Raw genomic sequence first — 13159 nt, 5'->3', positions numbered from 1 at the left:
AAGGCACTAAAAATTTGGTTTTCTCCCAGGCATTTGGGCTGGATCCTAGATGTGCCAGTCTTGGGAGATGTGTGATATGTTTGATGGCCTGGAATATATGTTTTGTTTTTATTTTTATCACTATTGATTATTGCTTTTAATTCTATGTTAGCTGCCTAAAATCACTTTAGCAAGTTGGGTGACCATAAAACAAATAAATAAGTCTGAGCTGAAGAATGCTATAGGTCAGAACACATAATCCCAGAATTAAAATCCTTAAGGCACATTCTTTGTCAATGTGTATTTCCTAGAGATCTGATAGTTCTTATTCTTCTATACTGGTTGGTATTAATGGAATAGAGGCATAGATTATAATGCATGCATTATGAATTGAGTGGGGTGCTGGTTTGCTTTGAGTCTCAAAGCTGTTGTAATATTCTGGATATTACACAGAAGTAATGATTGGGATAGGGAAAAATCAGTGCCAGCTATAAAAGAAAAAAGGTTCAATCTTCCTGTCTATTTTTTGAACTGGGAAAAAATAACAGCCCAACAGGAAGAAGAGTGAAGTGTCCACCCAGGGTGCAGTCAATAAGGAGATGTAGACTGCTGAAATCAATGAGGAGGCTATCCAGAGGGACAGTACAAGATGTGGAATCACACTGCTGCCAGCGCACTGATCAGCTGTTTGGCAGTCGGTGGTACAGCACAGTGAAGAGATGGAACTGGTAGCACTTCAGGGGCCTTGTGGTATGATTTGATGAGTCAGCCCCGGCCACACATGGACTCAGCTACACGTGCAAAGTTCGGAATGGTTCAGAATTGTTTGAGCTTGCTCTGGGGCAGTTCATGTCTCCAACCCCTGTACTTTTTTATCCTGCAGGAACTCACAGTTGTTTGTAGTATTGTTGTAGCTGGTTCATAATTATTCTGAATTTCATAAAGAAATGTGAAGTGGGGTACCCGTACCAACATGAAATGACATTGACCCAGCCGAGCTCACAAAGAAAATTTTTAAAAAGCAAAAGATAAGGTAATTGAATGTTTGGCTATATTGAGAAATATATAATGCCTTCAACTTAATGTATAGTTAACAAAAAATCTGAAGAAATGCAAACTAGTGTATCCAAACCACCTATACTAGAAACAACACAAGATTTCACAGGACTAAAATATGACAATGAATAATCTTCTATAAGCATTGACAGTGGGGAGGAGAAATGTAATATTAGCAAGAATCAACACCAACAGGAAAAAAAAAAAAACCTAGAAGAGACACTAGTAAAGACCAAGATTTTGATGAAGAAGAGAAAGTTAATAAAAGTTTTAATTTATTGTATATCACTGCTTGGCCAATACTAGTTCCAGACAACTTGAGAGTTAATCTAGTTAAGAAGGGAAGTGAACCTCTTCTGAATATAGATGGCCCTTTCTCTGCAGGTCAATGAGAAAGATAAATGAGCAAAGAAGCAGTTGACACTTGGGAACTTCATAGTTTTATAAATCTTTACAAAATTGTGAAAAACTGTTGAGAACTTGGATGGTTTCTTTGAAACCAAAAAAAAAAAAAAATCTTTTCTGGGTTATCTGTTTTTCTGGTGTGAAGTTTTGGATGAAGTTAATCAGTCACAAAGATATCTGCAAACAGCCAGAATCAGCCTTGAACAACGTACAGTGAAACTCCAAGCTTTAAAACTGTTCCTTGAAGATTGGGGCACAGAAATTGTGGAGAAGGCCATTTACTATCCAACTGTAAAATGTAAGGGAATGGATATTAACATGGAAAAAAGGATCAAATTTGAATGAAAAATGCCAGGAGCAATGATAGACGATGCTGGTCATACAGTGCCAAAAGAAATCAAAAGGGCAATGTGTGAATGCCTTGTCTGTTTTCACCAAGAGCTGGACATTCATTCTAAAGAAATGGATCAAATAATGTCAATTTTCATAATCATTCAACCACTTTCTCTGATTTTTGCAAAAGAAAAACTTTGGAAGTTTTTATCAAATGCAATAGAAATTTATGACAAATTTTTCTGTGAAGATAGTTTAGTGGAAATTTTTAAAGTGTGGAGACATTTAAAAGCCACTAGAATCTATCCCAAAGAAACAGACATGTACACTTTTGTAATTTCAGGGGTGTATTATAAAATGGGATTTTTATGAATTTCTACCAAACTTGTCTTTATATTTCCTAACTTGTCAACCTGTTCCTTCATGTGAAAGAAACTTTTCAAAATTAAAATTAATAAAAAGTGTTCTTTGGTCATCTATGATTGAAGATAGATTGACAAATCTGGCTATGTTGTCCATTGAACATAAATATGCAAGGAAGATAAATTTTGATGAAGTCATCAACAAATTGGCAGACGTTAAGGCTCAAAAACAGAAAGTGTAATGTTATATAAATAATGTATATATGAAGTTTAATAAAATAAACTTTTCACTGTCTGTGTTTCTTCTGGCCATTATTATTCGTGATTATGATTTCATGATTATTACTGAAAACATATTTGTAGTATAGAGAAGAGAGGTGTTAAAAACTGATCTACTCCAGATGTCAAATACCTTAATATGCCACTGGTGGAGATACACACAAAAACGTGGCCCAGCCATGAAGGTGATTGGTGCTAGGAAGCTGATCATTCAGCCCAAAATGGAAGTTTTCTAACTAAACTGCTAAGAAGGATTCAGTGGCTGTTCTAAGTTGGTGGGGCCAGTCCTGGGACTGAGAATACTTCAAAGTCAGGGTGGTACTTTCAATAAGATATTAGCAACCTCTTCTAGTGGTGAGCAGCATCAGATGATTTTATGAAATGCTAATGTTTAATTGTCACGGGAGCCTCTTTCTTTCTCTTATACATACACATACATAATTCTTGAAATTCTTTTAGATTTTCTTTTTTTAAAAAATGTATATGCCAGGTGGACATAATCCAGTAGTATATGGATGCACAATAGATGGCTCTCATTATTGACCGTGCTGGCTGGAGCTGCTGGAAGTTGTGGCTCAGTGTTGTATGGAGGACCTCATGTTGTCAATCCATCTAATAGTGTCACAGTTGCAGCCCCGTGCTGTTGATCCTTGCATGTGGAATTTAACAGCTCCTGTCCATTTGAATAGGTTTATCTACATAAGCTGTGCTTGGTTTTATTTGGGGTTTGACACATATGGGGTCCTAGCAAGATTTTCCTCAGGCTGCTGTTGTCAGAACCTGCAGCAATAAAAATTTATCAAAGCAACATTTACAAATCATTTGTATATAAATTGATAGGTGCCATTCAACTTTCTAAGAACCAGTTTTTCCCAGCATTGCAGAAAAAGCATTAAAGCTAGATGTTTTGACAGCCAGGCGGCTTTCAAGAAAATCTATTCATTCAGCCATATCACAATCCTGCCATGATGCCTGACCCCTGAACTTCCATTTTTGAGGGCCTCTGTATTTCATCTGTCAGTTGCTTCTAATGTGTGCTCCTTAGTTGCAATGTGCTTACTTAGAAGCCAGCAAGCTGATAGGGAATTTTTACACCTATAAATAAGCAATAAACATGATGTATAATTGATGGCAGCTTCCCAAAGTGACTAGTTTGGAAGCACATCTTAGCATGCATATTCAAAGGGCAGTTTAGTGCCACCATAAATTGATTTCCTCTCAATTACATAAATGATGTCCTGCAATCGGTAATTATTAATTACTCTTGAAGGAATTGATGAAGACATTTAACTGCCAAATGGATCTATTTTACTTCCCATTTGATAACTGGGAGACCACATAAGAGGCATTTCTGTCCTGAAATTGTTTGCTGTGGCAACATTACACAAATTGCCCTTCTTTAAAAGGAATGAATGATACAATGATCAAAATAAGCCCAGCTGTTCCATTTATGAAGAAACTGCTTCTGTGTGAGTATATATTTCAGCATTTTAAGCTCCATCAGAAATCTTTTAATGCATTTTACTGACAGATTTGTAATCTGTCCCACTTTAATTGTATTATTTACTCCCCTTCCCCCCCCCATCTGTCTAGGAAGTTGCTCAAATTGGCCAAAATAATCTTCACTCATTTTTTCCCCTTCAATCTGTGCTGTGATGTAGGCCAGAATTAGCCAGATCACATTGCAGCTTGTCCAAGATCACACATTTTAATGACATCATTATGGCTTGCAAAGTATTGACTTTGGACTCCAACAGGGAGACATGGGTTCAAATCTTCAGTTGGCCACAAAGCTGAGCCAATTAGTATATTACAATACCACTGTTTCAAAGTATTATTTTGAGGATTTAAAATCAGAAGTAGGGTGGAAGAAATATCATACATATTGTCCTCCCCTTAGCAGAGGAGAGAAGGAAGATTAGCATCTAAACCAGAGGTGGACATCCTGAATCTTCAAGATGGCATGCCAAACACAAGATATATGCAGAAAAAAAAATGAATTCTTGTTTAATGCAGCAGAAGGGGACAATGATTAAACAAATGGGCATTAACCTTAATAATTGGTTTTACTGGATTTAATTGTAATCAAATGTAAGTGTAAAAAATTAAGATGGCCCTAAATTGAGCTCCATTCCTGGTGGCTGCATCCAGGCAGTTTTCCTGACAGTGTTACAGAAGTAGATTGCTTTTTTTTAGACTTCCCCAGGCTAGCCAGCAGGCCTGGAATATTGACAAAAATCCCCCCCAGAACTAACCAGGACAAGCTGTTTGGCTTTCAAGATCAAGTGAGTTGAGTTTGCTGCTGCCACCTGCTGGAGCAAATTTAAATATATGCTGTATTAAATTAAGTCAGATTTAATGTTTGATATGGTTCCCTCTAATTTTTGGTGGGCTGCCCCTGATTCAACTTTCAAAAGCTGAGCATAACCTTTGGCTCAAAAATGTTGTGTACCTCTATTCTAAACTTTCATTCTGCTCTCATATGAGTATTATATAAAGCTAATGTAGCTACATCAAAAAAAGTCTCCCCCCATTATGTTGCAAGTAAATTATCAATTTTTCCTCTAATGAATGACAACAAATAGCAGTAATTTTTCTCAGAGCTAAAGTGTTCAATAGGTGTTTTTAATGGATTTTTAAAAACAAACATGAACATTTGTGTTGATCTTGCATTTAATGTTTGTCTCCCAGTGGCTAGATAATAAACTTTTGCTTTCTAAGCCTCCTTTTTTTTTGGAGTTTTCTTTCCTCTGCTATAGCAGCTGTTGCTTATATTGATTTACTGCTAAGCTGCTGGAAAAGAAAACAGGTGCAGGTCATATTTTCTCTAGGAAATTAAGTGAGCATATGACAGATAACTGGAAGCAGAGAATGACAGGTCTGTAGATCTTTTAGCTATATTATAGAAGGTGGTTCCAGAGCGTAACAGTGATGTCTAAGTAGAAATAAAATAACTGAACTCAGAGCTTCTGAGCTTCTCTCTGGTTACAGCAAAAGTATGGAATTCTCTGCCCCCTTTCTTGTGGTGATTCATATATTCATCCATATGTTATGGTATTTAACATAGGAATTTTTCACCAATTACTCTGGATTATTGCTCCTATAGTTCTATTTCGCTTTATGATTTTGAAACATATTCCATAATATTATGTGGCATAGATTTTTAAATTTTTTTTTGTTAATTATTCAGTAATTATATGCATGCATGCATAGACATACACTGGAACTTGTTTGATCAAGTTCCCTCTTTTTATTTTATGCAGATTGTTTCTCAGAGAAAACTCTCCAAATCTTTATTGAAACATGGCAACACAGCAGGAAAATCTTCCATAACGGTAGGTCTATCTGCAATAATGTTTCCTCCTTTTAAACTTGGGTGAAAAAAGAGTAATGTTTAGCAACATTAGCTTTGTCCATCTTTGCCAGATTTTAAATGCAAAGCCTTCGTGGGCATATGTCCATTATTTTCCAAAACCTGATAGTAATGAAACATAGCATGTGTTTAAAAATATTTCTGTTAACTTACTGGATGGTAAGTATTATCTGCTGTTCACAAAATGTAACAATACCTGTTGTAGATTAATGTCACAACCAGGCAGAAAAGCAGATAACTAGCTTTATATACTCAAAACTGTGTGGCCAATAGCCAGGAACTACATCCGTTGTTACTCAAAATAACTGAAAGGCACTAGGGTACATAATCCTTCAATTTCAGATCATCAATGGTTATCTTTGGGTTATAGAACAATAACATAATGGAAATTTTCCTGTACTCTTAACCCAAACAATTTCCCTTTTAAACCCTAATTTGACCTCACCACATGTAATTCTTAGTGAAATTTTCACTTCTCAGTCTTGTTTTTACAACTTTGAAATCTGAAAAGTACTACTGTATTGAATTAGGTACACTTGGGTTAAATTTCTGGTAAAGTTGTCATCCCAGGAAACTATATTATTTTCATTAGTTTCCCATTACCTGAAGAATGGATTAATCAGTAATATAATAAATGCAACATTTTAAATTATAATGGGATTGAAAATTGTTGTGGGGATCTGTAACCTAGTTAAATGAGCCCCATGACCTGAAATCTATCATATAAATGAAATTAGCGTTTGTCACCTCAGCAGTGAGCCTGGAACCGCAATTTTGTCTGCACTAGGACTAATCAAATGCCCAGCAACATTTGCCTGAAAAATATGAATGGAAATATTTGAGATCAGAAGCCAGCCTTGATTAAACTGGTGTCTTCAGTGGTGCCCACCAATGGAGGGGCACTGATCAACGTCTGTGGATGGCATGAACAGAAGGGGTAGGGTTTCGTTCACAAGTCTGCCCCTGGGATTCTTGTAGCTATTGACCCTTCTCAGCAGACACTCCGGAGTGCCTGTGTGATGCTTTGGATACAGTTTTCAAAATTCCAAACAAGCACCAGTTTATTAGTTAGGCTAACATAAGATTAGGATAGCATATCTGGAAGGCATCTGGTTGACAAAGGCTTCTGTTAACTTTAAGAAAATAAACGCATATTCACACAGTAAGGTAGCAACAGTTTTAATTTTTTTCTAAGTAGAGATTTTAATCAAAGGAATGCATATCATATACCTTAAAGATGCTTTGTCAGCTTCTAAGTGCCAGAGTGAAAGGACAAATAAATTCTGTACTCTCATAACTCTCCTTGAGTTGGTGTTCTGTGCAGTTGAATTCTTTCTTATCCGGGCAGGGAAAAAACAAAATGCAAGAGATCATGTGAGTTATATCCATAACGGAAATGGACCATTTGCTGCATATAAATTGCCCATTTGCAGAACAGTAAAGAATATCCAATTTGTCTTTCCAAGCATGTGAGATTCTTTAAGATTTTTATAGGCATGTGACTGAGCAGACTGTCCTGGATGACAAAATTACAAATTCTGAGTATAAAACTCCAACTTGTAAGCATATAATGTCATCTCTGTGTTCTCCAACTATCTCATTGTTCTTGAATGCATGGAGAAGGAACAGGAGTGTCTACTGCTCATCTCTCCAAGCTACATTCAAAAAATTTAGCCATGTGGAAGCTGTTTTCATGCATTTAGAAGAAACTAAGTATTGAGTATGGCCTGCAGATATGTTTCTGCTCAGCCCATGTAGTTCTATTTGTATTGCTCTCTTCACGTTTCGGCATGTGCAGAGCTATGGGGCAACAGTTAAGACCCCAAACCACTGTGTATTTCAAATCATAGACAGATTGAAGACAGTTCATTGGCCAAACATCAATCTCAAAGCCATTTTATCTGGTTCCTGATGGCTCTCTCATGTTCTGCTCAAGATGTAGTTGAAATCCTTGTTTCACTTATAAAATAAATAATATATTTCAGGTAAATGAACCTTTGGAGTGAATTCACAGTTGCACATTATAACTCTCCATAGATATTATATGTAATATCTTAGCAACTTTCTTTAAAAGTTTTGGCTTTTAACTCCCATAGGCCCTTAGCCAGCATGATTAATCCCATGATTGATGGGCATTATAAGAACTGAAGTCCAAGATCTTTGGAGTGTGCCAGGGTGGAAGAGAGGGACCACAGTTGTGCTTGAATTAGAGAAGAGGACCTTGAGGAAAAGTGTGTTTAATTTTCATTTAAAATGAAAATGAAACAAAATGTCTATTTGTCTGTGCCTTCAAATTACTCTGGATGTTGGGTTGCAACAGTGCAACAATGCATAATACATAATATATATATAATATAATACTATGATATTATAGTATAATATAATACATATAAACATAATAAAATGTGGATATGGGTATATTAATTATGACATATTTGAAATATGTATATTAATAAATATGCACTATATATGTGTGTATATATATATGATAACATATTTCAAATAACATGTATCAACATATATAATAATAATAATTATTATTATTATTTTAAAAAATCAAATGTTTGGAAGAATGTGTATGCTTCTGACCCTCAAATCATGTTCTGGAGAACATGGCCTTCAAGAATACAGAGATTTAATATTTGTTAATTATATTAGCATTTGTGTTTCATTCCTGGTAGTGAAGCTGTCACATTTCTGGGCTTCACAGGTCTTTCTGTTCTCCATGTGTGCACAGAACAATAGTAAATTGCATTGTCTCAGATTTTATTCCTCATACTCCTGCCCTCCATTGAAATGTAACTGTGCCTTTTCACATAGGTGATCGCTGAAGAATTATCTGGCAATGATGACTACGTTGAGCTTTCCTTTAGTGCACGGAAATTAGATGACAAGGTAAGCCAACTGTTTTATTTTAACCTTACTGAATGAAAGAGGAATGCAGACAAATGTGATTTAATGAGACATCCTCCCCTACAGCTATTTTTGAAGTGCTAATGTTATTAAACATATTGGAGATTCTCAGATTAATCCTCATAATGAGGCCTTCGTCAAGTTGCATAGTAATGAAGGAGTAGAATTCCCAATGGAATGTAATTAGGAACAAGACAATTTAATTACGTGGAGACCTTGTGTATTTAAAATGCCAACAATCACAGCAGTTGGCTTCTTCCAACTTATCATAGATAATAACATTCAAGGCTGACATCTTGCAATATAAACTTGGGAAAATTTTTGAGCCTGGTTGATTTTTGAGCATGCTTCCCCCCACCCCTGGAGGATTTTTCCAGCTAATATATCAGATATCCAGAAACTTTATGCTTTTCATGTGTCCCTGGCAAAATGTTTTGGCCATTTAACCAGAGAAGATGGTCATTCATTAAGAAAATGTAATTTGTTCTAGAAATGATTTTGACAGTTTTATTTGTGCTCTGTTTTTATTTTAAAATATTTATACTTTACCTTATCTCTGAGTTTACATACCTCATAATAAAGGTCACAAAAATCTGGATGGACTCAAGATGGCAGCAAAGAGATATAAATACAACTCTATATCTCAGATTTGATCTTGTAGCTCTGAATAAATATATTATAAGATGTCACACATGATCTATCCACCTTTGACAAAATGGTAGTTTAGTTGCATTCTCCTAAAGCACATAAAAGTTAACTTGGCATTTCCTTATAAGGAACCCAAGTGAGAAAGCTAAGAGAATCTGGAAAGAGTGGTGTGAAGAGGGAGGCAGTTGACAAAATAAAAAGATAGGATAGGATAGAAAAAATAGATAATCAGTACAGAAAGACATGATACTGGTGGTTCTTATGACAAAGTAAACTCCAAATCATCATCATCATCAAGGCAGATAACAACAAGACCTGGCAATGACTAAGAGCAGGAAAGTTGAAGAAGGAGACAGAGGGGCTAATTCTAGCTGCACAAGACCAAGCCTTAAGAACAAATGCATATAAAGCCAGAATTGAGAAAACAGCAACAGACAGCAAATGCCACCTCTGCAAAGAAGCTGAAGAAACACTGGACTACCTAGTAATCTGCTGCAAGAAGGTTGCACAGACTGACTACAAACAATGGCATGACAAAGTAGCAACAATGGTGCACTGGAATATCTGCAAGAAATATCATTTGCCTGCAAGCAAGAACTGGTGGGACCACAGAACAGGCAAAGTAATGGAAAATGAAGAAGCCAATGTGCTCTGGGACTTTAGAATTCAAACAGACAAGCACCTGCCACACAACACCCCAGACTTAACAGTGGTTGATAAGAAAGACAAAAAAGTCTAGATAGTAGACATTCTAGAACCTGGAAATAGCAGAAGAGAAGAGAAAGAACTAGAGAAAATCACAAAATACAAAGACGTTCAAATAGAAGTAGAATGACTGTGGCAAAAGAAAGCAAAGAGTGCCAATAGTAATAGGTGCCTTGGGTGCAATTCCAAAACATCTGGAGCACCATCAACATTGACAAAATCACCATCAGTCCATTGCAAAAGGCATCTTTACTTGGAACAGCTTACACCTTGTGACAATACCTTTAATATCGTCATCATCTGCCTATCCCAGGTCCTTGGGAAGGATTCGATAGGTGGACAAAAATGCCAAATCCAGTCTAAACACCTGGCTGACTATGCAACCAACCATAATAATAATAATTTAAACTTATATGCCTCCCGACTTCCAGCAATATATCAGTCTGTAAATAAGCACTGAGCTCTGTTCCTGTATAGAAGCAACTTATACCTAGCTATCTGTTCATAATATGTTACTGTTACATAAATTCAAAAAGTTTAAATTTTTTACAAACAGTTGGTCTTCTGAGTAAGGCAGAATGTAAAAACACCCCCCCCATACCTAAAAGGTACTATGTTACGAGGACAAGCATTGATAAGAGAGAAGATAATGTCAGTAAATAAAATTTAATAATCAATGAATACAGTTGTGCAACTGATGGAAATAACACTCTTGTAATAGGATCATTGACTCCTGGTTTTTCTTGTTCAAACTGGAAAGAATGAGGTCATGAAACCCAGCATTTACATCCAGGCAGTTATTGAGATCCCTTGAGCCTTAACAGGTTCAAAGAATCCTGCCACTTTCCCGTAGCCCTCCTGCTCAGTGGCTGAATCAGAGAGCCACCATTTTAATTTTCCAGGTTGCTCTTGAGCAAAGTTGCATGATGGGAAATTTACATGGTAGCTCTTGCTCAGTATTAACTAGGACACTGATGATGGTGAAGCTCACTACTGCTGCCATTTAAGCCAGTGAGGGCCCCCTGTTGTAAAAGGGAGGCCACTAGAAGGCAAAGTTTTGTCAAACCTGAAGCAAGCTTGGGGTTCTTTCCACAAATTGTCCACTTACACTCTTGCTGAGATTCATGTAGTCATTCATGAACTACAGCTTAGTAAACCTCCTTAAAGAATCAAGCCATATGGATCTGTACTTCTTGAGGTTCAGGTAGTTCACCTTAAGAAGTACCTGTGTTACAGCAAAAGGTGATCCTGTAAAAAGAACAGCTAGAAGACTTTCTTTTTTTAAAAAAGAATGTTGCTAATGCTGTATGAATATATGCAGCGTTTGCAGCACAGTCTGTGTTTGATTAGAAGGAAGCAGCAAATCTAATTAAAACTGCAAGCAATATTTAGGTTAGCAAAGTGTAATGAATCTGTAATTTGACTAAGGTGCAAAGGTTAATAGCATCCCTAAGTTAGGTACCTTTAATCACTCTAAACATCCAAGACCTTTGTTTTGTGCCTCATCTGAAAGGTGAATTATCCTTATTGGGAGGAGAACAGCTAGTTCTTGAGTGTGAGGTGTTTTTTTTAACCATTATGTTTAACTCTCCAGAGATCTAATGTAGTCACATTTTTAAAATAGTATGAAATTATAGAGATCTGTTATCTATAGTTTGTGAGCTTCTGGTCATGCAAAAAAGAAAAAAAAGGGGGGGGGGGAGAAAGGCATGCCCCAAAATACAAAAGAGCAGGTGCACCAATAGTTGATTTTTCTTTGTTTGCACAAATGCACTCCATAATCTGGTGAATACAATGCCTTGAAAAGAAGGCAGTTATCATTATAGTTATTAAGTTCATCAACAGAGTTTTTCCTAAAGATGTTCCAGACTAGAAGAACAGGAGCTTGATTCAACCGACTCTGAAGCAAACGAAGTTACGGATCAACTCTCCAATCAGTCATTCCAAGTTTACTACTCTCTTCAGATTGCCAAAATAAATGTAGCGAATTTAAAATCAGAACATTAAAAAAGGCTCTGACTGTATGTGACGTGAGATTTTCAGCTGAACACAAGCAGTAGCAGAAATCACTTCTGTTACTTTTTGGAATAAGTGGCCTGACGGAATCAAAGAGCAATAAAACATCATTAGAACTTTCTAGTAATTTAGCAATGACAGGAATAATACAATTATTGAAAATAGTTCACTTAGGCATCAGGAGTATTTAAGGACAGTTTGTGCATCTGTTTGCTGAAAAAGAACTGATTTACTGCTTCAGAATAATCAGGTAATACTTTCTTCTTTTTTTTTGAAACATCATTCCCATCCACCAAACTGCTTGCTCCAAGGTGCAAAATAGAGGAGAAATCACCTGGTGTCCTACTCTCCATCTCTGGTCTGCTGCTGTTATGTAAATAAAAGGGTTAAAGGTGGAATAACCAAAGACCAGTCCCTTTGGGACTATCCATGCTAATTATACCCAGTATTGTTCCCTCTCTGGCTCTGGAAAATTCTGTACCTTTGATACAGAAATATAGATATACAGATAATATGAATTCTTGTCCATTGTTTATGTCTTACACTTTTCCTGGTTTTCCTGCCTTTTATTCTGTTTTGCCAGTTAACTGTTTTGCTGTTTGCTGATGTTTAATAAAAAAAAATCAAGCTATATTTTTGCTAGCTGAACTGAGAAGCATGTGCGTTTGCTCTGATCTGAATATAGGGAGTCTGCTGGGTGAAAGCTAAACCAGAAAGTATCCACAGTAATTTTCCATGTACTTTTAAAACTATCGCTGGAGGCTATAAATTGCTTAAACATAATCCTCATACACTACATACATATACTGCTGACTTGGCAAAACAAACTGCTCATATTTAGTAGAGAATATCCCACTTTAGAGAGCCAGTTTGGTGTAGTGATTAAGGCATCAAGCTAGAAACCAGGAGACTCTGAGTTCTAGTCCCATTTAGGCACAAAGCCAGCTGGATGACCTTGGGCCAGTCACTATTTCTCAGCCCTAGGAAGGAGGCAATGGCAAACCACTTCTGAAAAACCTTGTCAAGAAACTGCAGGGACTTGTCCAGACAATCTCCGAGAATCGGACATGATTGAACTGATTAAAAAAAA

At 36.5% G+C, this 13159-nt stretch overlaps 1 protein-coding gene across 1 annotated transcript in view; it reads left to right on the top strand.

Moving 5' to 3' along the window:
• CPNE4 (copine 4) overlaps window positions 1-13159 on the top strand; it is a 195043-nt gene that overhangs the window by 117061 nt on the left and 64823 nt on the right. Inside the window, exons 4-5 of the mRNA XM_088150532.1 lie at window positions 5678-5749; window positions 8608-8682. Coding sequence (XP_088006658.1) covers window positions 5678-5749; window positions 8608-8682 — 147 coding nt within the window. The remainder of the gene's footprint in view (window positions 1-5677; window positions 5750-8607; window positions 8683-13159) is intronic.

Source organism: Python bivittatus, unplaced genomic scaffold, assembly GCF_059951505.1.
Source record: "Python bivittatus isolate LINGU-HERP-01145 unplaced genomic scaffold, Pbiv_v1 ctg000610_np1212, whole genome shotgun sequence".
NCBI classification, from domain to species: Eukaryota; Metazoa; Chordata; class Lepidosauria; order Squamata; family Pythonidae; genus Python; species Python bivittatus.
The sequence above is the reverse complement of the archived record's forward strand: the minus strand, read 5'-3'. Positions and strand labels throughout refer to the sequence as shown.